Source organism: Cryptococcus depauperatus, chromosome 3 (genome assembly GCF_001720195.1).
Source record: "Cryptococcus depauperatus CBS 7841 chromosome 3, complete sequence".
Lineage (NCBI taxonomy): Eukaryota > Fungi > Basidiomycota > Tremellomycetes > Tremellales > Cryptococcaceae > Cryptococcus > Cryptococcus depauperatus.
The window spans coordinates 1,448,646-1,473,037 of NC_089470.1; the positions used below are offsets into that span (position 1 = coordinate 1,448,646).

The window sequence follows — 24,392 nt, forward strand, 5'->3', positions numbered from 1 at the left end:
AGAATATCTATCTACTCTAGTTAACTCGGTTCAACTCTTTCGTTTGCTTTTCCTGTTGACTGGTAAATACTTCCATACATCTGTAAGCCTGCTTTTACCTTGCCAGGTTTGCTTGAGAAACACTGACAATCTTTCACAGTATTTACATGCCTTCTCTTGTTGGAGCCTTCTCTTGCCGGAGCCTTCCTGTCAGAACTTGGGTTAAGTCTCGGGCTTTGAATTGAAAGAGTTGAGACTCAATGTCGCTTGGCTGAGGAATGCGTAGGTGGAATAGAAGACAGCTATCTAGGTTCATCCGTTGAGAACCCATCAACAATCCGTCCTTCCTTATATCTTCTCGCCTTCTACGGCGGTCATTCGACCACACCACTTCCGTAACATACACCATGTCCCGACATTCCCTCTCCATCATCCTGACACTTCCTGACAAGATATAAACATCGTACTGTCTTTACGCTTGTCTCTCCAGTGATGTATCGCAAGTCACACATCAGTCAACACGCTTTATCTTGGTCTCTCAACTAGTCCACTGCTACTCTTGACTTGGCGACTTGCAACCTGCTCCAGTTCTCGGCCAAACTCATCACCGTGGACAGTTCTACTTAACATGCCTGGAAGACTACTCCCTGATCCATCAAGTTCTAACACTACGAATGGAGGACAGTCTAACGGCGACAACTCTGGCCTAAACACAGGCCCGCCTTCAACTGCCAATTCCTCTGTCCAAGAGGATCGATTAGATTGGACTCCGCTCAGGGGGCGAGGCATCGGTCCCAATGGCATCCGTTATATATCAAATGCGACAACTGGAGGACACGATATCTCTCTCCTTATTGACTTTACCGATTTCAGTACTAATCTTGGGGGTGGCTGGGAGTATTATCTCCGCCTTCAATCTGGTCGTGACATGGAACGGCGTAGAAGGAGAGAATGGACCAAGAGCATGTTTGAAGACCCAGTTGTGACAAATGTGAATAATACAGATGAGGTCAGCGCTGTAGAGGCAACAATAGATGATGTTTGCCGCATTGCAGCTATGACAGGAATGGATCTCGCTTCTGTTGGAGATATAAGAACAAGAGCAAGAGAACGAGCGAGACATTACTTGAAACGAGTATACGATAGTGTTATCGCTCCCAATCGAAATAGCAGAAGGAATGGGTAGACGTCGTGTCAGAGGGATGCAATATTTTTGCTACAGTCTGAGAATGAACACATGATTGTAAAGATGCAAAATTGAAACTATAAACACTCCTATCCACAAACACTACCTATCCTCTGTTTATGGGAAGAACAGCTCGACCCGGTGTTGGATCAAGGCCAAGGATATCTGGCGGGTCATCCAGCTGTAGATATTCGGTGGCATCGCTACGAGTCTGTCAGGCAACTCCTCAACGGCTTTATCCCGATACGACTGGCGAAAGTATTTGAATGTGTAAAGCAGTCGGGATTTCAGATTTTGTGTGGATGCGAATAGAGTCGAAAGGAATGACGGAGAGCCAGCAACGATCAAAGACAGAAGCGCTCTCCATGACCAACCGCTGTTATGCGATGAACAAAGAGCCGAGAAGGTTGGCAAGGTCGGGTTCGAAAATGGCCTTGCATCTTTCGTAGTGGATACGGCAAAAATCTTAATCTGCTTTGCAAAAGCAGAGATTTGTAATGATTAGATCGTTAGTAGTATGCCCTATGTGAGTCGGTTTTGGTATCCTCTCTTGTTGCATTGAGGCAGGGTTTCATGAGTGAATGCCTAGCATTCAACTTTGCTTGATCCTGACCAGAACGACTCATTCACACCACAAAGCACTTGGGATAGCGGCAATCCGTATCATGAACAGCTCCAATCTAGCAGCTATTCGGATATTGGCATGACAATAACGCCGAGTAATTATAAAATCCAAGTCAACATAAAACGATCCTCTTACTGTCTTTGTAAGGCATCATTATCTCAATGATACGCATTGGGTCAGAAATCAGCATCGTCGTTCTCATCATCCCATTCGTCCATTGCTTCCAACGCCTTCTCGCTCTCCCTATGCAGCTCATCCAGCCCCGTGAGCTTTTCCAGATAGTCTTTTTCATTAAACACCTTGTGAAGAAGGTTGATGCCTTGTTCACGGTAAATTTTGAGAACCTATCATTTCGAGTCAGCATTCCATGATAAGGATATTGAGCAGGATGATATTAGCTCTCACCCGCTCGCTACAAGCTGTGCACCTGTCATAAGCCCTTCCTGTCACTGCATGGTTCTGCCAGCCGTGCAAATTTCCCCTCAATTGATGTGGGACGGTGCCAAGCGGGCTTCCCGATTTATTGTAAGCGTCTTCTGGATCAGTAGAGGCCGGCGCATGTATACTAAAGTCAAAGGTTAGTTTGATGAAGAGTGCAAAACATTCTGTCAAAGTCACTCGACAAAACGATAAAAAATGGCGACATACCCTTGAGGATGTTGTACCAGGCTTATCAAGAGCTCCACCGCCATTGCGCTAGCTATAGGCGCTACACCAGGCCGGGTCACTGTGCACATCTGATCTAATGTCCTATCACTCAAAGACTGTTATCTAGTCAGCACTTTGCGTAGATCAAAATGACAGAATGAACATCTTCAGGATAATTTGGAAAAGAAAAAGCACTGTATGACAGTACAACTCACATCGGTGGGTGCAACAACATCATTGCAAAAGTAACATCCTAGCTCGTCTGCTCCCTCAGCTTTTTGGGCACCATGACGCATGACGAGCCACGAGTCAAATCCAAGGGCAGCATTAATGACATGTTTCCCTGCTTCTTTTCCAACCAACGTAGGCAGCCATCTGCTTTCCCTTGAGTCCATCAATAGAAAAACAGCATCGTGTGAATGAATGAGGGAAGTGAGCTTCTCCACGCTTTCACTGAGTGTCGAAAAGGATGAGACAGGGTGTCCTGGCATTGGTATGGAGAGCTCGACGCCAGTGGCATTTACCCCCGGAAATATACTTCTCAACCTCTCTGCCGCACACAGTGCTTTCAGTTTCCCACCGTTCAAACAATCTTCAAAATTGAACAGTGGCTGTCTAACGGGATTGGAATAACTAACTCTGCCGGAATCCACAAGAGTGATATTGCGCACCCCCCATCCCAATAGGATGCGAGACACATAACAGCCCAATGTACCGGCACCGAGAAGAAGACATTTGATCGAAGAAATCTTGTCCAAGTCGAGAGACGGAAGTAATCTCCATTTGATAAGTTTCAGATTTAAATCGACCGCTTGAGCAGAAAGGCTACGGAAAAGGTCATCATCATTCAAGCAGGGATGTAAGAACCTTTAGTGCTCAATACTGAAAAGAATTGACCTGTGGAAAAGCGACGACACGCTTCCAAAGGTTGTCTCTTTCCATCCATTCGAGCGAGGAAAACTCTTTCTTGGATTGGCGTGACTCACCGACTAGGATCCATCATAGGTCCTAAATCAATAACGCGTGGGGCCAGTTTTCCGGCGTTTCTTTCCCAACCAGTAGTTTTTAATTCTCCACTTCCTCCTTCACTTCCCTTTTCCACGTAAACATCAGCCTTTCTTGCTTCATTCTCTCTAAGGCACACTACGGTGATGTTGTGAACGCTGAATTTCTTGTTTAGATAGAATAAAGCGTTGCGTAAAGGCCAGCCGGGGTTATTGGGTAAAGCAGCGGGATCACTGAAAACAATAGTTGGTTGCTCGCCTGAGCTGTAAAAGCTTGCGAATGATGCCAATGAGGCAGACACCCAACCATTGGGTGATCGTCTAATAAGGAAAAAGCTTTGTTGGGCCGGAATATGTGACAGTTGACGAATCTCCGATAACTCCTGCGTACAAGTTATTAACAATGTCAGGTATATCAAGACATACTTTTAATGGAAGAGGGACAAAATCATTATCAACATGCCATGCTGGAGAAGATATTAGAACTGGAAAGGCGAACCAATAATGATAGACATATTTTTTCAAATCTGCAAATGTGACTAACAGAAATGGATTCAATAATGGTGTATCAGAGTCGAAGGATTGGATTATCTGTAAGAGATCTTGATCAGCCTTGCCTAATGTCCAAGCACACATACGTTTTTGGCAATTTCGTTGAAGAGAGTCTTCTTAGCATCTTGGTCTCTGAATCCTTCAATTGTATTAAAGACTTTAAGAGTGCCCTGGACCGGGACGGCGTGAAGCGGAAGACTACCTCTATAATGTGAGCACTAGAAGCTATTATATGACAAGAAACCTCACTTGTCGCTTTCATCAAGTGAATGCTCCCCAACGACAAGGCAGCCATCGATACCAACTCTTTCCTCTCCTAGCCCCGTTGAATCTTGTGTTGTTACTGATTTGCCCAACTGGTAATAAGCCTTGATTGGCAAGGCGCTGTCGTCTAGTTTGAGACGGTCCAACTTGAGAGATGTCAGCGCAGACCAGAATGAAGGCGTTGGCTGCGATGCTAAAGGCTGGAATAGAAGAGGCGGCATTATGCTTGTTGTTCACGAAAGAAAAAAAATAGATCTGATAAAAGATAAGATAACCAATAAGTGGAGGGTTAGATTGAAAATATTAATAACGATGTTATTAAGATCTTTGCTTTTTTGACATTCAAATACTGTATTTTTATTTGTTTTCATTTATTTATACAACATGTTAACTATCTTGAGGAAAATATAGAGTACCTCAAATGGCTTGCAAGCAGCTACCAACTACAGTCAAGCTTCCTGCTCCTCAACCACTCAAGTCGTTTCTGCTGAAGCCTCAGTTGGTTTCAAAATGCTTGGTCAGTGATGTTTGGCGAGCGCAATCGCTCTGTCCAGCTGGCGGTTCTAGTTCAAGCTCTGACAGTAAGCAATAAGTCTGGAAATAGCATCATCTGAACAATTGAGATTAGATATTTTTCTACTTAACAACTTACCAATCCGTACGGTCGAGATTGTTGGCTGGGTAGCAGGCGTAGATCTCAAAGAACAATCAATGACTGTTTGGGGTACGCCATCAACTGTTCGACAGGGATAACTTAGAGATAGCGGCTTATTTGGCTCAGTGGATGATGGTGACGGTCTCCATGTGCTCGGTGTCAATATCCGCCTTAAACCAGTGAAAGCTCAAGTTTCTCAAAGCGACCTTGAGAAGTTGAGAAAAGAGCTTGGGTTTCCTGCACGCCTCACCACAAAACAGCTCTCTGAGCTGCATGTGCTACGCAAGAAACAAGCTTATCAGCAGAATCATTCTTTATATGCGGCACGATGGGGTCATGTGCAGCTGTACGAGAAAAAAGACGTACAAGTTGGAGATACCGTACGAGTCAAGGGTCTGATTGAAGAGTGGGAAAGGAAGGATGGGACAGTCAGATCGGTGGTGGTGAATGACAACACTGGTTGCATTTGTATGACTCTTCTTTGTCCAACTTGATAATTGACTGATTTACCATAAAGCTGTTGTTGATCCAGAGGAACAACTGCTGCACTTGGAGGAGGTGACCAAACTACATGAACAGTTATATTCCCGTCCGTTCGCCTTGCCTAACAGTATCTCTTTACCAACAAAGGATAATCTGCAGCCGCACAAACATCATCTGGAAGCTCACCCCCCTAGTGATGTATCCATCTGCACACTTGATGGGTCTTTCTCATCAACGGTGCCTCTCTCACCTTTTCAACTTGTTGTCGTGACTAACGTTTGTTTCAGTCAACTTTCAAACTTCGTCATCCAGACCACCTTCCATCTTCTTCTCTTGTCCGGCCCACATTCCGCCGTTACCTTGTCAAGCATCTTACCGACGAAACTACTGCTTCTCTCTTGAATCTTGCTGAAGACTCCAACGAGCGTGTACGCTGCGCTCTCGAGTATTATTTCCCAGAGTACAAAAGTCTCAATGAAGAATTGAAAAGGAAGCGACACAAGAACCCAGCGGGCGGAGGTTTGGGTTCCACCGGGACTCCGATAGTGAAAAAAGCTCGAACGGGCGGGGAAACTGTTGGTTCTTTGCGGCCATATCTCATCCGAGATTTCCTCGATACTGAGATTCTTTCGATCCTTGCTCACCGTATAGTAGACGCTGAAGTTCGGTCAGAAGAAAGGGAACGCAAGCAACGAATCAAAGCTAGAAAAGATACCAGTAGAGATCGCGAGATTTATGAAGAGCGGAGAAGAAAGAGAAAGACAATTGGTTCATCGCTCACGGATGATGAGAGAGAGAAGGCCATGCACAGTCTAGTGATATGGAGCTTGAGGAATGCCTCTGAAGTAGGGGATATCATTCAAGCTCGCTTTATTTCAAGACTCTCGCATGATACACCTTGGGGCTATTTCACCCTTCCACCCGAACTGATTTTTCCTCTTCTTGTCCCACATTTCATGTGTGAGAAATCGTCTCGTTCTCGACTGACCATGATGACCAGGGATTCACGGCAAATGGATGGACTGACAGCAGGCGAGCTGGTAGAAAAGTTGAAAAGATGGGATCCTGATGAAAGATGGGTGAGGATAGGCAGTGGCAGAGTTGAAGAGGCGATAGCATATGGTATTGGTGCAGGCTGGCTGCAGCCTGCAGGCATTGGGTGGTGGCTTGCGGAGCCCTACGAAGGTCCTTGACCTTGGTGAAAGAGACAGTTCACAAAATGTCTCGAGATGTGTTGTACTAGATTCTTGTATGTTGTGCTTGATTATACTACTAGTGTGGCTGGAAAACCTGTCATAGTCGCGAAGGCGAGAGCATTCAGATTTCACAATCCAAATGCATGGAACAACTTTTTATCGGATATATCATGTCAAAAATCTGAAACAAGCTCAAGAAATTCAGAGACTTTTTAACAATGCTCGACATTATTTTCAATCTTTATTTAATCTTTGTTCAATCTTTATTTATCTACATTTGACAATCTTTTCAATTCAACAGCACTCATGCAATTCCAAAACGTCTACTATGAAAGAGTTGGTCCATAGCCATTGTCCATCTCGTATGTAGGCAAACTAACAAACTTTCAGAAAGTTGGTACAGCCAAACCCTGTTATATATGTATGCGTCCAACTACAACTGTCCTTGCCACGCTCAAGACAGAAGACTTTTTGTATACATGCGATGGACACCTGTCAGACTCGTAAGTCTACGGCGCTGCCTATTCAGTACTATAACGGGCTGACATGCAACACCAGGGGATTGTAAGGCCACTTTACCGTTCAAACTGAAATCATTGACCTTTGAAGTAGTGTTATACAAATAACGCCGTTTGCGGCTGAGAAGAAACCTACAGAGCAAGACATTCAAAAGGTTATTGCAGATTACCATGCTCGTGAAGCCAAAAAGAAAGACGCTCAATCCAAAGACAAAGCAGGATCAGAAAACAAGGACGGTGACCAGCCCAAAGAAGGAATTTTATCGTCCTCTGTTGCTGCAAGCTCTTCTTCTCCTTCTGCTACCGCTGCCTCACCAACAACAACCGAAATAGTCCACCGCAAATACTCTTTACAAAGCAAGATATTCGAAGCTAGAAAGAATGAGCTCAAACGACGAGAGATGGGCGTCAAAGCTCGCCAAGTTGGGCAAGGTGCTTTGCTCATAGACTTACAATGATAATGGGTGGCTAATAAGGATGTAGGATTACCTCAAGTCCCAAGAACGGCATTCTAAAACCCATCTGGACATTGTAACTGATTGTCGAGCTGTAGGAATGATATGTCAAGCATAGATTTGTATAGTAGAGAGGATTCCAATGTACTGGTATTGAATGCATTTGTGGTTGTATCTCTGCTATATCTCTTGTTACGTTGATTTTTGTTATTTGGCTGGTCATGAAAGAGAAGAATAGTTGTCAAATAGATTTGACCTTTTTTCTTTCTTTTTTTTTGACTTTTTTCCTATTTTTCTTTCCTTATTCTTTTCATCTAATCAAAATTTATTATCTATTTTCTATTTCATCTCACCTTTTATCCACCAACTTATAGAGGTATGCCTCCCAATGCTTCAAAAACAATATTTGGTGAGTATAAATAGAGTTTAAGGATTATGCTCACTTGTATTGCAACAGTTGCAAACATCCCATAGCAAGTCCCTTCTCTCTTGCATCCTCAGAGCAACTCAGGTCAGTTTCTCCAGGATGGCTGACAAAAATATGCAGCGATGTATCAGAAGAACAACTAGCGAGCACATTCTCAGAAGCTGGACCTGTTGCTAATGTTGAGTATGTTTTGAATCCAATCCATCTTGTTTGGATATAACTTATCAGACGGAATAACAAGAGTGAATGCCGTGGGTAATTTAGATGGCTGATAGGAGCATAGAATCAAATTCGACTCCAACACCGGCCGAAGCAAAGGTTATGCGTTTGTTCAATTCTATGGTTCGTCTTGAAATCCTTCATTTTTTACTGTTGACACCTCTTTCTTATCGCACTCGTTTTTGCAACCTTTATACCCTACTTCGGCACAAACCCACCCAACAGATGATGCTACGGCCCTTTCGGCAGTACGAAATCTTCAGGATACCCCCATCAATGGTCGTAATCTCCGCGTAGAGCTATCAACTGACGAACCTGGTCCTCGTCGACGAGGGCCTGCTGTGCCCGGTACGCGACCTGCACCTAGCGCTGGTTCTGGTGTACCCAGTACAGGTGGTACAGGATACGGGACTCGATATGGAGATCCTAATGCGAGCGCGGGGCAAGCGGGAACAGGAGACGTGGATCTTCGATATGCACCTCAAGGCATCAATCTGCCGCCTGGGGAGAGGGCCACTGACAATATAACCAAGACTTTGGCAACCATTAGTCCTGGACAATTGCAGGAAGTTATGGAAAGTATGAAGGTAAGTAATTATTCAAGATCTTGTCTCAATATGGGACGTGCAAAGTTGACCTACCTCTCAGAATCTTGTCACTCAGAACCCAGATTCTGCCCGACAATTGTTGACTCAACAACCTCAGCTTGCTTATGCATTGTTCCAGGCAATGCTTCTTTTAAACATTGTAGATCCTTCTGTTTTGCAAAGCTTCACTTCATTGCCGTCGTCTGCTGCCTCTGCTCCTCTTGCTCCGCCTGCTCCTGCCCCTCATCCTGGACCGGGCGCTAGTATAAGCGGGTATGGCGCTACTGGGCCTGTGTCTACTGGGAGCTATAGCGGGTATGGAGCGCCACCACCAGCTGCTGGTGGATACGGTGGTCCCGGTGGTTATCCATCTCAGCCCCAGGCTCAACCTCCCTTCCGACCGCCGCCCCCATCCTCCGGCTACACAGGAACTCCGCCTCAGATTGGCGGCTATCCGCCTTACGGCAGTGCTCCCCCTGCGCCTTCCTACCCTCCAGTCACCGCTCCTCCACCCAATCCAACACCTATACCTGCACCGCCAGCGTCAGGTATGGCTTCTCTCCCTCCCTCTGCACAAGCTGCATTATCCACTCTTCCTAGCGAACAGCAAGTAAGGGTTTTTTAATTTGAATTTGATTAAGCCCCTGGGACTTTAGTGCTGACGTATACTTTTTCACAGCAAATGTTGATTCAAGTCTTACAATTATCGCCTGATCAGATCACTGCATTGGATCCTACACAGCGTGCCAGTGTGATACAGCTTGTACGTTTTTGCTTCATCTGAAGCCATGAATTCCTGTTGTTTACAATAACATGTAGCGTCAGCAATTCCTTGGTGTTGCTTAATACTTCATCTCTCGATGATACCTTTCGACTTTTTCTTCCGATTGTTTTTGAAGCTTTTGTGGTTATCTGAAATCCCTCAATCCCATACCATGAAATCTAAGGCAATCAGCAAAGAGAAATGAAAAACGCAGCTATTATGAAAAATCCTTCGAATGAGAAAGGTAAAAAGTAGGGAATGATGAAATTAGAAAAAGCTGGCCACGAAACGATCTGTTGATTTGATTCATCAAATGTCGAGAGATTAGATAATATGGTGTATGGATGGATATGCATGTGCTGGCTACCTAAAATCGTCGAGTATCTGTGCTAGAGAGTGTGCTGTCCGTCAAGCCGACAGTATGAGTATATAACATACTCATCGCTCTCACATGCACATGGTAATTTATTATTTTTGCCTCCTCGCTCTATAGCTTGCTTATTTCATTATTTGGCTGAATCGGAGTCTATTCCATATCTTCAGCGTCTTCGACAGTAACTACTCTTTTTCTGATACTAGCTTCTGCCCCAGTATTTGCTTTATCATCAGACTCGGTAGCAGCAGCATCTTCTCTGACAGCTTCTTCCGTTTCGCTCCTATCTCCAAGTGGTGTACCTCCCATGATACCTGCGCTATCTGCAATCTCCTCGATTGCTGCCCCCTGATCTCCTGAGCCAAGAATTTGAGATTCAGAAGATTTAGCAAGTTTGATGGATTTTGTGTTGCGCTTCTTCTTCTTACTCTTGGGCTCGTCCCATTCCCAACCAGGTATGAAAGAGTCGACCTACATTAAAGACTGAGTAAATCTCTTTCGAAGGATGTAGATAGTATATTCAATACTTACAAATCCAACATCTTCAAACAAGTTTGGGAATATCCAAATTGCCCGCTTCATACTCACCACTGTCACCAACCAAATGATCAATCTCACTATCGCCAATCCTATGAATGCGCCGACCAAGCCCAATACCCCAACACTCAGATACCAGACTCCAATCCTGAGCTTAACTGGCCAAAGGGGGAACATGACACCCGCAAGCATCACAACAACCATCGCTGCAGCACCAAGGTATGTGTAAAGAGGAGATCCATCGTAGAACCATGTGTAGTAAGTGAGGGGTTCGAATGCCTGTTGAGGAGCAAGACGCAGTGGTTTAGGTTGACCAGAAGGTGTTGGAGGCTCAGATAGTCGGTCCGTACGGAGGAAGAATGCACTGCAAGATAACAATACTGTGAATAAAAAATTCAAACAAAACAGACTTGAGACAACGCACAAAGGCAAAATTTTGACCAACAAATCTTTCGCCTCGTCCTCGTCCTTCACAATAGGTACCTTTTTAAGCTTTTGATATTGCAGGCTCAAAAGACACCTGATTGCTGTCTTACCTGTTTTCAAGATTATGAGAGAGCTCTTGTGAAGAGAAAGGCTCACCTTTGAAATATTCAACTCTTTTACCATTCAAAATACCTAACCTCACTTTTGGTCCTGCTTTACCCCGTAAAAAATCAACAACATTCTTAATATCTGAGGGTGCCTGATTCGATATTGATCAGTTTTGATAGCTTGATCATTTTTGAGATGATATTATATCCATCTCTTATGAAACCGAGACTGAAAAAGCTTACACGTTTCCTACAAGCTGTCAGTCACTGTTTCCACAAAAACAGACATAACTTACTGTGCGTCCACCACAGTGGTCAAATTCTCTCCTACTGCTTGCATTTTATCTAGATGGAATCCTCTGCTTTGAATATATTGCTGTTTAAGAAAAAAAAAGTATGAATAGAAAAAGATTGATGAAACGCGTAAAAGCGATGTTGTGGCACTTTAAATTAATTCCGTTGTCACATAAAAAATGCATATACTCATGGAGTGAAGCTCTATGCATGCGATTTGACCACCCTATCTAATACAACCGTGGCCTTCTCTGCTTGGGCATCACTCTGCTTTTTGTTAGTACGTATATGAGCATGGCAGTCGTAGATGCAGACAAAGACAGCCTAAATATCATCATCAGTCTTGCTGCAATGGTTTAAATGGATAATCGTACCAGATAGCTGCATATTCCGCATGTTGATTTCTCAACTCAATGTGCGGAGGCCTTCCTACAGGGATACCTTGCTGCATCAGCAATGTTGGCACCTGCTCTTGATCTGTCCCAACTCAAATTAGCAGAGGTTACCTCCCAAGGATCAATACGGATCCAACACACCAGCGATAGCATCCACCAACACAGGTTGAACGCCTTTTTTTTGTCCGCCCGCAACTTCTGCCATCTGTTCCACATCCTTCCAAAACCACTCGTTCGTTTGGATGTCATTTTCCGGCGACCATATTGTTCTTTCACCAGTCTTTGGCAATAGCCCCTCTACAATGATATCCTCTCCTGTAGTTCCACCATCGTGAGCTAAGCCTGATGGTACTTGTTTGCCCGCTCTGATATCATTGGCGCGAGTCGTAGTGATAAAGCCGCGATTGACCAGAATAGTTGAGCCTTCAGAACGAACAAAAGGCAGAATCAAGTGATAGCCCACAAATCCCTCGAGTGTTTGCGGACCCAGCAGTATTGGCGGGCCCGTGAATTGCCCTTTGACCAATACTCTTCTGAAATTGAAATCTGGTAATGCCGCCAAGCTACGATATGGTTAGAATAGCAATCACACTTCAACCGATGTTTTTCCACTCGGAGAAGTCAGCTTCATCCAACACTGACTTGATATGGTTTGGCAACAGCATGGGTGCTTTCGCCATGTTTCTATCCACTTCTTCGATTAATGCCAATTTCCATTTTAATCGTTGAAGTTGCCAGTATCCCAGATAGCCAGTGAGGATAGGAACGAATATTAGCAGTATTGTTGTCGGTCGGAGCAGTTGGGATTTTGGCTTTGTGCCGGTATATTTTGTTTTACCTGTATATGTAGAGTGATCTAATGACGAAGATGAGAATGGGTGGCTTGAGGGGCTTTTTGCAAGGTGAGGTAAGCTTCTAGACTGGAGAGATAGAGAGTTTGACAAGCGAATACTATGGTCATATCTGATCAGTTTTAGAGTTCTGAAAGTTGCTGTAAACATGACTGTCGAGTAAATTGATATAGATGTATATTTTTGACATTGAAAGATGAGAAGACTATTTAAAAGATAATTCGGCGCTCTCCGCCTAGATCCCAAGGTGGAGAACGCCGCTCCAAACGAATACAAATTCAATCTGTTCCTATATGTGCTGTCAATTCTGGTATAATGGATATATTCGCATAGAGCTATGCTATATATTGGGTCTTCAAGTCTGTCGGGTTTTAATAGTAAGCTTTACGAACAGACTGCAAGATTCATGCTGTACTTTTGCGATAATTAGGTCATATATCTCTAAAAAAAGATCAAGACATCTAGTTCAGCAGTACGCAATCGTCTGCTCAACACTGTTTCAAGGACATAAGGATTTCATGTTGAGCTTCTCAAAAGCCTTGTACAAAAACATCAATAGAAAATGTGTCGATGCCACCTGTTTGAAGCTACCCAATGGCTGACAGCGTCAGTGTGGCCTGTCGACTGTCGATGTTTCTTGATGAGTCCTTTTAACAAGCAGCAGAGTATCCTAGGTCTGATTCTCCGATCCACGCCATTGAGCCAATGGGTTGAAGGTGAGTTGGCTTCCAGTACAGCCTCTCTACTTTTGTCCCAAAAACACTAAAGTTGTTCCAATAGTCCAAAGTGGGGTCAGAATGGACCAATATCCAACCCAGGCTAGATTTCCTAGTGCCAGCCACTCTCTTTCCAGGTCAAAGCCTTTCCAATTGAGTAGCAATGCTAAAAGTGTAGGCTCTGCCATGAGTGGTACCATCTTTAACCATCCAGGTAGTAGGAGATGAGCGATAGAAAAGATTGCTAAAACAATACTCTGAGGGAAGTTGACCATCGCAAGTGTCGGGATGAGGGCACCATATAATAGTAGAGAAAGAGACTTGAGGGATTTGACGATAGAATCTTTAGGCTTGATCAAGTAAACCGCCATAGGCATTACAGGATAGAGTGGAAGGCCAGTTGCCCAGCTGACGCACGATATTACTATCGCGCCCGTCACGCAACTTAGCCCTTTGACCGGGTTGGGAATTTTGAAGCCCCCAATCGTTAGACTTGCACCAAGTAGGACAGCAGCAGGTAGATAATGACCAACTGGAATAAAGTAATGTGGTCGAGGTAAGAGGTAGAAGAAGAAAGAGGCGTGCAGGCGTTCCAGTAGGTTGTTATACGAACGGAGTGTCGACTCGACTGTACGCCCAAGAGTATGAAAGCCATGGGGTCCCTGAGCAGGCGTGCAATACAAGGTGAGAGCGTCAATACGATATCTAGTAGTTCGTTTCAGTGGAGACTTATCATCGGACAGTATTCTACTCACTTGGCCAACAACCCATGCCCCCCACTTGCTCTTCCTGATGCTGCGAACAACAGATGGTGCAACAAATGCTTTGCCCCCAACACATAATTTCCTAACCATTGGATACCAGTAGTTGACCATGTGCCGGGTTCATCAGGTATATTATGATACCTGATAGGCACCCCTGCAGTGCTTTGAGCAATCTGAGATACAGTATTGATTATGTCTTGATTAGGTAGCCTTCCATTCGTACCCTCTGTTTACAGGTTGGTAAGACGTGACTATGGAAAGCTATGGCGAAAAACACCCACCGTAAAAGAGTCCTAAATGTGAAAACGAATGTCCTGGATAGTCAATATTGAGACCTGTCCAAACCACACCGGAAAAAAGCTCGTAGTAGCTCTTCATGAATCCTGCCAGACCCTCTTGATACCCTTCTCCAACGATGAGCACCAAATCGAAAGCCCAGTGATTTTGACCTGGCAAGGCAAGGATTAGCACTCTATATTGGCCATTTGCCAATAACCAAGTTACCTCTCAAAAAGTCTCCTAGAGCAAGCAAGGTGGCAATGCCTCTTAAATTTAACTCCCCATCTCTGGAAAGCCAATTTGCAGAGACAATAATCGTCTCTGTTCCTGCGCTTCTAGGGGGTGTAACATGGGCGTATGTTGCTGTACTTGTATTACCTGTATCCAGCCCTGCTAGCGAGAAAGCATTTTGAAGATAATTTGTACGGCTATGACCGAATCAGCTTTACAGGAAACAGACAGAAATGCCACCATATACGATTCAAAAGTGGAATTGCCGAGTTTCTCAAGCTCCCCTAGATAAAGATCTGCTTTGTGGACATTTCCCCAATCAAAATATACGTTTACCTAGGTATATATGAGCCTTCTCTTCCCTGGCCAGATCAGAGAAAAAGGTTATACCTGAGCCGGTTGTAAGGCATGTTCATCAACAAATGTCCTCTTCCACAGTCCTTCATATGGCAAAGCTATCAGCCATCCGAGTCCCAATACAATCAATCCGAATCTACAGATAATGAGTATCCACCACAGCTCAAAAGTATTAACACTTGCTGTATTTTATCGACATGTTTCCAAAAGGTTGCAATAAGCCTTCGCCGACGAGAGATAGTCTTGGCTAGAGAAACATGTTCGGTGGTGTAGTTGATGCTATTTGGGTCTGGTGGGGGTCCAGCATTGCGACGACGTAGTTTTGAGAGCATAAAAGGGGATGAATAGAGATAATGTTTCTTCTCACTTGTGATGAGGTAGTATAGTGATGGAAAGTTTATCTGAAATATTTTTACTTGAAATCGTCGCGCTTGATTTGGTCAGTAAATGGTGGAGGCAGCCGATTCCTTCAGGAGCAAAATATACGCCTAATTAAATAATAGGTAGCTCAAGATAATTTGATTATGGATTTGTTAGACCAAGTGTAATATAGAGAGCACCCGAAAGAGGTCAAATAAACTCGGAAAAAAGTAGATTGAATGAATCGACACTTTACAGGCTGATGAAGCATGGTAAAAAAAAAAACATTGAAGCTGACAGGGATTGAACCTGCGACCGGCGGATAATTCCTGTTTTTTGGAATCCGATATTCTACCACTGAACTACAGCTCCTTTAATGTACGTCCAAAACTTTTTTCCTATATATTTCTTGGGACCCAAATGTATCATTTTGTTCATTAATTATTGACAACACTCACATAGACACAGTTATCACCCAAACCCCGCCTTTAAACCCTTCTTATTCGCCATCAACATACCATCATCTATGAAATTTGGGAAATTACATCAAAATTCGACAAAATCATCAGCTGTAGCTGAAGCTGAAGCTGATTTATCAATCGGACCAGTCTGTCAGGAGTAAGGTTATTTTTGAGCTTGGTCTGGGAGTCCTTGGAACTTGTGGGTTATCTAGGAGTATCTATCTGAAATAGATGAAGACAGCTATCAGGATTCATTCCTTGGGGACCTATGAATAGGAAGACCTTCCTTATATATTCTTTGCTCTACGTCCTTCAGCCAGGTTTCAGTTCAACCAACTATACTATCTCCTCTGCACACACAGTATGCTGTGTTCCTATATCATTTCCTTGTACATCATTCTGACAACAAACCGTTAACAGGTGTCTCTTTGATGCTATATTCCCACTTGTAGGTTTTCAAAAAGTCAGTTTTGCTTTTGAATGCGCTATTCTGACGAAGAGATTGTTTATAGCTCAAATGTACACGCAATTAGGCCTTCACTGGGCCGGCACTCGTACACATCATCCCAATAACTGTATAAACATTGTTATTTCACCTGCTATATCATTTCTTTCATTATTACTATCAACCGCAAGTCATTCCCTTGTTTGATATGAGCTCTGTAGATGTAAGCGTTTGATGTATTAAAAAGAGCCAATAGTTTTACAACCTGCAATTGGATATCTTTCTTATTCAAGTTTTTCTTATTAATTTGTTCATCTTGATAAATTTGACAAGTACTGATTTTACATCTATTTTACGTAATAAGTTGAAACGTCAACAATTCAAATTCCAATTGTCTTTTCACTTTTATTCTTTCTTATTCTGATTACAAAGTCGAATCAATCGTCCTATGCCGAGACAAGGCGGTTCCGCAGCTATAAGGCAACCAGGGCCGTATGACAGATTCCCTCCAGATCAAATCCATCTCTGGCTAGATAATCTTCAGAATAAGATTAAGAAAGGGATCAATCCTTCAGACTCAATTGACCTTCTACGATCACCAAGTGACATACAAGCTCAAAAAGATGAGGGCGTTTTTGGTGCTCATAGAATTCTTGACGAATGCCCTGTCCTCGAGAGAAATGTATCAACGACAGAGGGAGAAGTGGCAATTGTACAACAATCGGATAGTGTACAACAAGCGGACAGCGAGCTCGTTTTCGATGGTGGTGCGCCTGTGAAGGGACATCATGATCATGATGAGCAGCGCAAAACACATGAATCTCTGTATATGGGCACGGACGGCAGTTTTACCCAGAATGTCTGGGTAGAAAAGCAACATCTGATAAAGGCGGAGGATAGGTATGACTCGCGGCGCGATGTTACTTATGAAAAGGACTGCCAAGCTCCTATTAGTCTTCCTCGTCATTTACATCCAAATGAGCATAGGTATGCGAACACTTTTCATCAAAGAAATGGAGAAAGTAAAGGTCATGATAAGAAAGAAGAACATGAAATGGAGGAAGAAGAGGAAGAAGAAGAGGAAGAAGAAGAGGAAGAAGAAGAGGAAGAAGAGGAAGAAGAGGAAGAAGAGGAAGAAGAGGAAGAAGAGGAAGAAGAGGAAGAAGAGGAAGAAGAGGAAGAAGAGGAAGAAGAAGAGGACGAAGAAGAGGATGAAGAAGAGGATGTGGGAAGGGAAGAGTCTGACAATGAAATCGAGTACGTTAACCGGTCACCGTCACAGCCATCATTCTCCCTCAAAACAGAGTCCAATCCATCTACTAATATCTATCCCTTCCTTCCAATGCATCGCACATATCAGCACGCCTATCCTATTTCACTCCAGCAGCCCGTTGCGCCTATGTTGAATCAAGCAATGAATATCGACCCGACACTTTTGGAAAGTGATCTTTTGCACAATGCTCCCCTCCTGCGTCACTTTTCGAATGAGGTTGTCCAAGTGGCTCAATTTAATCACCAAGAAGGCGTGAATGAAGCGAGCGGCAACGAAATGGCTGAAAGTCATGAGTCCTCAGATGATGAGGAAACTTATTATATGGATGAAGATGACTCAGCTGAGCGTAGTGGTATGTTTCAAACTGACTTAGTCTCTTTACATAGAGTGAGCGCTAATATGCCAAAGCAGATACACAACCGCTAGAGGCTTCTGTTACAGCAAAAACTACAATGGATTGCGAAGTAATCGTTATTGGCTCTACCGACGACGAAGAATACAGTGATGCGGATGAAGAAGAGAATCTCGAGCAAGATGAGGAGGATGATGATCATGCCCCCAGTGAGGCAACTCAAAGTCAATCTGTACAAGAATTTGATAACGACGAACAAAAATTTCGAAAGGAATTAAAAGCGAATCTATCACCTCGGGAAGATAACATCCCTGCTGAAAAGGATATTGATATTCCTTTGCTTCGGTCAGTAGAAAAAAAAGTGGATAGTTTCCCTGAACTCAAAAACAATATTCTCAGTATGTATCAACGAACGAATATATCTCGGATGGAGACTGATACGTTATAGAATCCCCCACTAGCTCAGAACACCAGTCCGTAGGCAATGTTGAAATTCACGATCATCAAAATGAGCCCATTGAAAGGACTGAAACAGAAGGAGTAACTGGATTTACTAGTCAGTCATTTCATGAAGAGCACAAACAATTACTTAGACATTCTAGCAAATGAACCATCTTCAAGCACTTTGAATCAGAAAGCAGAGCCGCTTGTCACTCTCAAGATTGTAGAAGTCACTGAGAGCTTACCAGATTTGCGACATGCTTCTGGTATTGAAGAAATGAATATCCCGCAATCTCCGAATGATCCGTTCAGAATCAATGTATCGGTAGATCAAGTAAAACCCAACGCTCAGCCACTTGATAAAAAAGAAGAAACTCATGAGACTCTCAGAGATGCCCAACATTCCAAGAGGGAATGGCTTCTCAATCAACACCCTCAAACGCCTATTGTAACCTCAAAAGATTTGACAACTGTGCCTGATGTGGGCAACAGCCTGTTAAGAATCTCCAAATTCCCTTGTCATGCGGACACCAGTCTGGAAGAAAACCAGTCCTATGAAGGTGTCGATGGCGACAACCCGTCAGTGACAATTGCGAAAATGGATAGGATGTCGCAGGGCCACGACCAGAAGTTTGTTGACTCAGCGCTGTCAATGGAGGACGTTCCGGATGGTAGGTTCAGAAGCTGTGCCTCATGGAATTATACTGATGATCTATTCAGATGAAGATAGACAATTTCAGAATGTCTCAGTCTCTCACAGTGATAAATCTTACCATGAAAGTGCAGTTGACACCCAAGTACCTGAGCTAGATGCCTTTCCTGATTCACCCGCCCCATCTAATATGACAACGCAAAATGAATCGCTTTCTCCTTATTCACATAATCCTCACCCCTCCACAAGGTTATCACCGCTGGCGCAAAACGAGAATGGCTTTAGCCAAGCAGAAGTACCCTCTGTTGCAGCTAGCGGTGTTATCAGAAACAGGTCTCCAATCACCTTACCTGATCCGAAACATGCACCTGTCGAAACGGACCTAGCTTCTCTTTACGATGTGCATCATGATCGCACAATTCCTCCAAGTTCACCATCAGTGATAACTGAAGATCCCTCACACCCTCAGTCTGTGGAAAATCCTTCCGAAACGTTCTCTAACTTTGGTATATCGAGTAGGACTAATACTCCTGTGGAGTTTCCCAATCCACAAGCAGCTCCTCGGGAAACTAATCTCCCGCAACCAATTAATCCTTCAGAACTTGAGCCCCATGCCCCATCTTCGTATTCGCTCATCGTCGAGCCTTCGAACGAGCCAGATCCTATAGAACAAATCGCAACAGATCCAATCCCTTCAGTCGAGACTGCTGTGGAGCTTCCTGATCCCCATCTTCCGCCTGTGGATTCTTATTTACAAACGCCTTTGACACCTCATGGATTGGGTCCTCCATCGGGTGAGATTAGTCAAAGTTTGAAGGTTGAGCCAGGGGATGAAGTTTCGAGAGAAGGAACAGTAGAAACGAGTTCTGCTCCCTTGTCAAGTGAAGATAAGGAGGAAGTAGCCAAAGACGCATCGAAAGCCTTGGCCGGGAAGACGCCGACGCCTACAGGAAAACAGATGAATCTTGATACAGATATACCGTCAGCCTCCAATGATGATCATACTAGAAAAACTTCTGACATTGACGAGGAAGGGTATCGAGACGATGAAGGCGCAGAAGGATATCTCATTAAGTGTGAAGCTGAAACGCACATCCTAAAAAAAAAGGCAGACAAAGAAACGGAGCAGAGAGATGTCAAGCCAAGCATTCAATCCAAAGGCAAGGGCAGAACCACTGTTGCGCTTGGTGAAGGACAAATCCTGGATGATGCTTTGTCACCAAGTTTACAAGAAATTGAAACATCAGAACGCCCGCCACTCATCATGTCAGATTCTGCTATTCAGCGAATGAGACACCATCACACGCTTGCTGCCAATTCTAGTATATCTCCTAAGACAAGGTTATCAGATCACAAGAAACAACAATCGAGGCAAAAAACAGAATCTGCAGCCAATGATATCACTCTCCCTGTGACAAGATCGAATTGTTTCTATGAAAAACTTTGCGTTAACACCGACGATCAAGATTCATCTACTCTGAAAGTCATTATTCTGGCTCCCCATTGCTCACTTTCTGATGCTCAAAACATTGACAGGGAAAATGGCCGCGTTGAAGGAATACCCACTCAAGCAGAAGAAATAGAAGCCATGCAATGTCAATTGTCACATGAAAACCAAGTGCTTCAGCCTGCAATCTCTACTAAACTTCGAAGGATTGTGGGTGCCCAAATCTTTGATGAAGGATGTTGCTATCTTCTCTCAGCCAATGATCAAGCCAGGCTTTTACCAGAAGATGAGACAAAAAGTGCCACCTTTGACACATCTGGAAGCCTTCGGGGCCACAGAAAACGAAAGTCGACTAGTGTTCTACCAGGCGATGGTAGCGCCAATGCCAGTCCCGCCAAACGGTCCTCTTACAACTCACGAGCTGCCATAAAACGACTTTCCACAGCCTCTGTCGAACCTGATGATGGTTCCACCAATACAGGCTCTCCGGCTCCTCGTAGATCTGCGAGGTTATCTCTTCAGAGAGAAGGCACTTTGGAGGCGCAAACTACACCAGTCTTGAAAGTTGAGGAACTTCCAGCGGTAACGGAGGGAGAAGGGGATAGAGGCGACGAGGACGGAATCGAATTTCAGCATGGATTGGGCAATATGATTAAAGATGCAGATGAAGATCTTGAGGATTGCAAAGGCAATGAAGGCATGAGAGCTGACAGCAGTGATGAAGACGGTGAAGCAATTACGGCAGATGCATTTACCTCATATCAAAGCAAAGGTCCTCCATCGTCATACAGCGTCGATGATGCAGCGTATGAATCTGAGGAAGATCGTTACGAGGAGACTGAACAAGAATATGAGCAGCAAGACGATGACACAAAGAGTCAAAGAAAGCCAAGAAGAACATTGAAGCCCTCTAGGTCTCTTCAGCCTGTAGTTGAGGTCCGGTCACGGAAACGCAGAAATCGTAAAGAGCTTGATGAGGCTCAAGGCGTCGCAGATCGTTCAGGTAGAGAGAATCTGGATGGACAGGGATCAGATGTGGACACTCAAAGAACGAAGAAAAGGGCAATTGAAGATGAGAGCACTGGAGAGCCTGTACCAAACAGCAAGGAGAACGGCGATGGTGAGCCCGCAAAAAGAGAAGATGATACTTGCAGACGACATGGATTTGGTAAATGGTTTAGATGGTGGTAGACATAACTCTTGTTTCTCTAGTCCTTGTATCTGCTTGTATGGCTTTGTAGTGAAACACAAGATGTATTGCTTGTCAGTGGTTGGTAATGATTTTAGAAGCCTGATATATTCTTTGACCAGTTGCGATAAATCCGGGTCTGTTCTTTTGACATGAGAAATAGATAATACAGTGTTTACATGAATACTTTGACGATAAAGACAAGCTATACGGGTTTGTTGTTTCATGCAACAAACGAACAATGATAATTGAGCTTGTTTTGTAAGTTTTTACCAGGTCAAGTGAATTTTGCAAATACGTCTTTCTAGGTGATGGTTATGACTAAATTGGTTGGGTCAAGTTCGGAATCAGTCGTCACAGTAAGTGTATTCACCACATGAAGGAGCATTTACAATTCTATTCAAGAATAGTTTATAGAAACTTGAATGTATGAGAATGGATATGAGCAAAAAATATAACCGTTAACTGGGTGATTTCAAAAGTATAATTTTGCTCAAAATAATACAACGAATAATGCCCTCACCGAGAATCGAACTCGGAGCTGAGGATTACGAGTTTCTGGTTATCAAATAACCTCATACTCAAGTATGAGACCTTCGTGTTACCACTACACCATGAGGGCCGCGATAAATCCTCAAGCAACCACACAACTAGACTTTGATAAGCAAATAATAATTTTTTAATAACTAGTGTTGAATAGGACAAAATGCAAGATAATCGTCCTCATTAACAACAGTCATTCTAGGAAAGCAGCGCCACATATACAACCCCAACTTCCAGGCTGATTAGCCATTGTACTCTGAACTTTTGCCTCCTTTCTGCTGCATTCCAACTAACCCAGCCATCTCCATTCACGTTGCCATTGCCGTTGCCGTTGACACCAAATGTTCCGCCCCGACCATTGCCAGCAACAGGCGCGGAGACTGTAGAGCCAGCACCGATGCCCGCTACATTGTTGTTGTTGGACACGTGTGTCCATGCATCACCACCATTGCCTCCTCCGCCTCCTAAGCTCTTTTGACATTCTTCACAGTTCCCGCCTCCCTGTTTACCGCTATAGGTTGTTTCCCCGCCTTTAGAGGTGGAACTCCCATAACTTCCCTGACTTTCCACCCAATAGCTCGTTAAAGTTTGTGTAATCTGCAAAACACTCTTTACCGTGGTACTCTTGACTACTGGTGTCGGGCTGTACTGAATGATATAGACCGTTCCTTCTTTTGTTTGGGTTGACGTTATAGTTTCTGTCGAATAAATGGTAGAGATAAGGGTAGTGGATGAAGTTGTGATGGTGGTGATATAACAAGGTACAGAGGTGATAGAAACGATGGTAGAGGTGACTGTATTGGCTTGAAGTCCGGACTCAGGCCCATTGCCACCACAATTCCCGGGATCAGTACATCGTGCAGCTAGGTTTTGATTGCCGGGCAAAGTGGGCGAAGGCGTGAGTGTGGGTGTTGCCAGGGAAGTTGTAGAAGGAATTGAAGATAGCGGGCTGGCAGGAGTTGGCGGTGCAGTGTTGATTTGCGCGAGGACTGTGACGAACAGAGAGATGGATAGGAGGGACAAAAGTGGGCGCATGGATGCTGCAAGCGGAAGTTATGTCTGTTAGTAAGCACGAGTTTTGAATTTTGATTAGTGAGAGTGGTGGTGAGCTGTTGTGATCAGTGTGTAATGGGATGGTGGAAATGTAATGAGACTATAAAAACATAGAATAGGAGCTACCATCTCATTATGTGCTCCGCTCCAGAGGTTTTCAAACTTTGAAAGGATTCCCCCCTGGAGAAACCTTTTACAGCGAAATCAACATTTACTCCAAGTATAGAAGACCTTTGGCGATATTGCACAAAGGATCTGTCCCCTCTATCCTCTCTGATATTGCGTTTTCACTTTAATCTTGAGATCTGGTCATCTTGTAGTTTTGAAGATGTCTGCACAACAGGTCATTTTATTCCATGCATCACAACATGGCAGGAAGCCAATCTACTCCTTTTTTTCCTTTGGAGGTGGAGGAATGTTGAAAGTTTGAGGCTTAGACGCAGGATTGCCTGCGCCTACCTGCTCCCATGGAGAAGCAGCATCGGCAAAGTTGCTACACGCGTTACAGGCAACCGATGCGATAAACCATACAATGACTCACCGGAAAGCTTGGGTAAGTTGTAACGGTTCATAAACGACGCGTTTTTTCTCATCGTCATACCTGACTTCAGAGTAACCAGTCAACGGGAAATCTTTCCGTAGTGGGTGACCCTCAAACCCATAATCGGTAAGGATTCGTCGACTATAGAGGATTAAAACCAAGTCTAAACACAACAACACATACAGATCTGGGTGGTTCTCGAAAAATATACCATACATGTCCCAAACCTCTCGCTCATACCAGTTTGCTCCGTTGAAAAGACCGGTGATGGATGGTACAGGCGTCACTTCATCCGTATATGTCTTGACTCTGATCCGGGATTGATGTTCGACGGAGAGCATATGGTAGACGACCTGACCCGTTGGCTAAATTCCACACTTCCTGACTCACTTCAAACCGGTAAGGCTTTGTGGGGAAATCCACAGCCGTGATATCTGAAACCTGCTTGTAAAGACACTGCGAATGGTCTCTCAAAAAGCTTATCACTGGGATCACCGCCGAGGGTGGAATATAAAGCGTGAGCTCCTCCTTGTACACAGAAAACTGCTGCACATGCTTTGGAAGACACGTCAAGAGATACTGCCCATACTCGTGCAATGGCGTAGCAATTGAGGCAAACTTTTCAGCGGGGTTTATGCCGACCGGTTCTTTAAATGGTGCCATCGATGGCTCTGCAAGAAGTTAATCCAGCCACCCAGAGACGAAACGTACCTTGCCAATGGCGTGCACTGCGAGAAAACGTCC

At 44.1% G+C, this 24,392-nt stretch overlaps 11 protein-coding genes and 1 non-coding gene across 12 annotated transcripts; 5 read left to right on the forward strand and 7 right to left on the reverse strand.

Moving 5' to 3' along the window:
- Positions 1–607: 607 nt before the first annotated feature.
- Positions 608–1,165, forward strand: L203_102828 (uncharacterized protein; the record flags this gene model as incomplete). The annotated part of the gene is made up of 1 exon (XM_066212248.1): positions 608–1,165. One exon carries the CDS (start codon positions 608–610, stop codon positions 1,163–1,165), a length of 558 nt encoding a protein of 185 aa, XP_066068345.1.
- An 801-nt stretch (positions 1,166–1,966) lies between these two features.
- On the reverse strand, positions 1,967–4,479 carry L203_102829 (E1-like protein-activating enzyme Gsa7p/Apg7p; the record flags this gene model as incomplete). Its single annotated transcript, XM_066212249.1, has 8 exons — positions 1,967–2,134; positions 2,196–2,355; positions 2,439–2,554; positions 2,654–3,263; positions 3,425–3,825; positions 3,869–4,033; positions 4,081–4,198; positions 4,244–4,479. The coding sequence occupies 8 exons, from the start codon at positions 4,477–4,479 to the stop codon at positions 1,967–1,969; spliced, it is 1,974 nt and encodes a 657-aa protein (XP_066068346.1).
- A 200-nt stretch (positions 4,480–4,679) lies between these two features.
- On the forward strand, positions 4,680–6,589 carry L203_102830 (uncharacterized protein; the record flags this gene model as incomplete). Its single annotated transcript, XM_066212250.1, has 5 exons — positions 4,680–4,839; positions 4,887–4,982; positions 5,040–5,381; positions 5,431–5,633; positions 5,684–6,589. The coding sequence occupies 5 exons, from the start codon at positions 4,680–4,682 to the stop codon at positions 6,587–6,589; spliced, it is 1,707 nt and encodes a 568-aa protein (XP_066068347.1).
- A 309-nt stretch (positions 6,590–6,898) lies between these two features.
- On the forward strand, positions 6,899–7,625 carry L203_102831 (uncharacterized protein; the record flags this gene model as incomplete). Its single annotated transcript, XM_066212251.1, has 5 exons — positions 6,899–6,928; positions 6,983–7,095; positions 7,151–7,156; positions 7,205–7,542; positions 7,594–7,625. 5 exons carry the CDS (start codon positions 6,899–6,901, stop codon positions 7,623–7,625), a joined length of 519 nt encoding a protein of 172 aa, XP_066068348.1.
- A 318-nt stretch (positions 7,626–7,943) lies between these two features.
- Positions 7,944–9,644, forward strand: L203_102832 (uncharacterized protein; the record flags this gene model as incomplete). The annotated part of the gene is made up of 8 exons (XM_066212252.1): positions 7,944–7,974; positions 8,023–8,038; positions 8,113–8,175; positions 8,276–8,334; positions 8,437–8,798; positions 8,860–9,408; positions 9,478–9,561; positions 9,618–9,644. 8 exons carry the CDS (start codon positions 7,944–7,946, stop codon positions 9,642–9,644), a joined length of 1,191 nt encoding a protein of 396 aa, XP_066068349.1.
- A 443-nt stretch (positions 9,645–10,087) lies between these two features.
- On the reverse strand, positions 10,088–11,344 carry L203_102833 (uncharacterized protein; the record flags this gene model as incomplete). Its single annotated transcript, XM_066212253.1, has 6 exons — positions 10,088–10,405; positions 10,466–10,835; positions 10,896–11,007; positions 11,054–11,156; positions 11,248–11,254; positions 11,301–11,344. The coding sequence occupies 6 exons, from the start codon at positions 11,342–11,344 to the stop codon at positions 10,088–10,090; spliced, it is 954 nt and encodes a 317-aa protein (XP_066068350.1).
- Positions 11,345–11,528: 184 nt separating this feature from the next.
- On the reverse strand, positions 11,529–12,694 carry L203_102834 (uncharacterized protein; the record flags this gene model as incomplete). Its single annotated transcript, XM_066212254.1, has 4 exons — positions 11,529–11,622; positions 11,673–11,775; positions 11,835–12,256; positions 12,336–12,694. The coding sequence occupies 4 exons, from the start codon at positions 12,692–12,694 to the stop codon at positions 11,529–11,531; spliced, it is 978 nt and encodes a 325-aa protein (XP_066068351.1).
- Positions 12,695–13,286: 592 nt separating this feature from the next.
- On the reverse strand, positions 13,287–15,223 carry L203_102835 (uncharacterized protein; the record flags this gene model as incomplete). The annotated part of the gene is made up of 7 exons (XM_066212255.1): positions 13,287–13,965; positions 14,016–14,250; positions 14,306–14,473; positions 14,529–14,731; positions 14,782–14,870; positions 14,925–15,027; positions 15,075–15,223. 7 exons carry the CDS (start codon positions 15,221–15,223, stop codon positions 13,287–13,289), a joined length of 1,626 nt encoding a protein of 541 aa, XP_066068352.1.
- A 316-nt stretch (positions 15,224–15,539) lies between these two features.
- L203_102836 lies at positions 15,540–15,623 on the reverse strand. The gene has a single exon. It is a non-coding gene; the product is annotated as a tRNA-Trp (tRNA).
- A 982-nt stretch (positions 15,624–16,605) lies between these two features.
- Positions 16,606–21,513, forward strand: L203_102837 (uncharacterized protein; the record flags this gene model as incomplete). The annotated part of the gene is made up of 5 exons (XM_066212256.1): positions 16,606–17,782; positions 17,842–18,180; positions 18,231–18,338; positions 18,385–18,894; positions 18,944–21,513. The coding sequence occupies 5 exons, from the start codon at positions 16,606–16,608 to the stop codon at positions 21,511–21,513; spliced, it is 4,704 nt and encodes a 1,567-aa protein (XP_066068353.1).
- Positions 21,514–22,252: 739 nt separating this feature from the next.
- Positions 22,253–23,089, reverse strand: L203_102838 (uncharacterized protein; the record flags this gene model as incomplete). Its single annotated transcript, XM_066212257.1, has 1 exon — positions 22,253–23,089. One exon carries the CDS (start codon positions 23,087–23,089, stop codon positions 22,253–22,255), a length of 837 nt encoding a protein of 278 aa, XP_066068354.1.
- Positions 23,090–23,491: 402 nt separating this feature from the next.
- On the reverse strand, positions 23,492–24,311 carry L203_102839 (uncharacterized protein; the record flags this gene model as incomplete). Its single annotated transcript, XM_066212258.1, has 4 exons — positions 23,492–23,600; positions 23,649–23,789; positions 23,832–23,957; positions 24,007–24,311. The coding sequence occupies 4 exons, from the start codon at positions 24,309–24,311 to the stop codon at positions 23,492–23,494; spliced, it is 681 nt and encodes a 226-aa protein (XP_066068355.1).
- Positions 24,312–24,392: the final 81 nt, after the last annotated feature.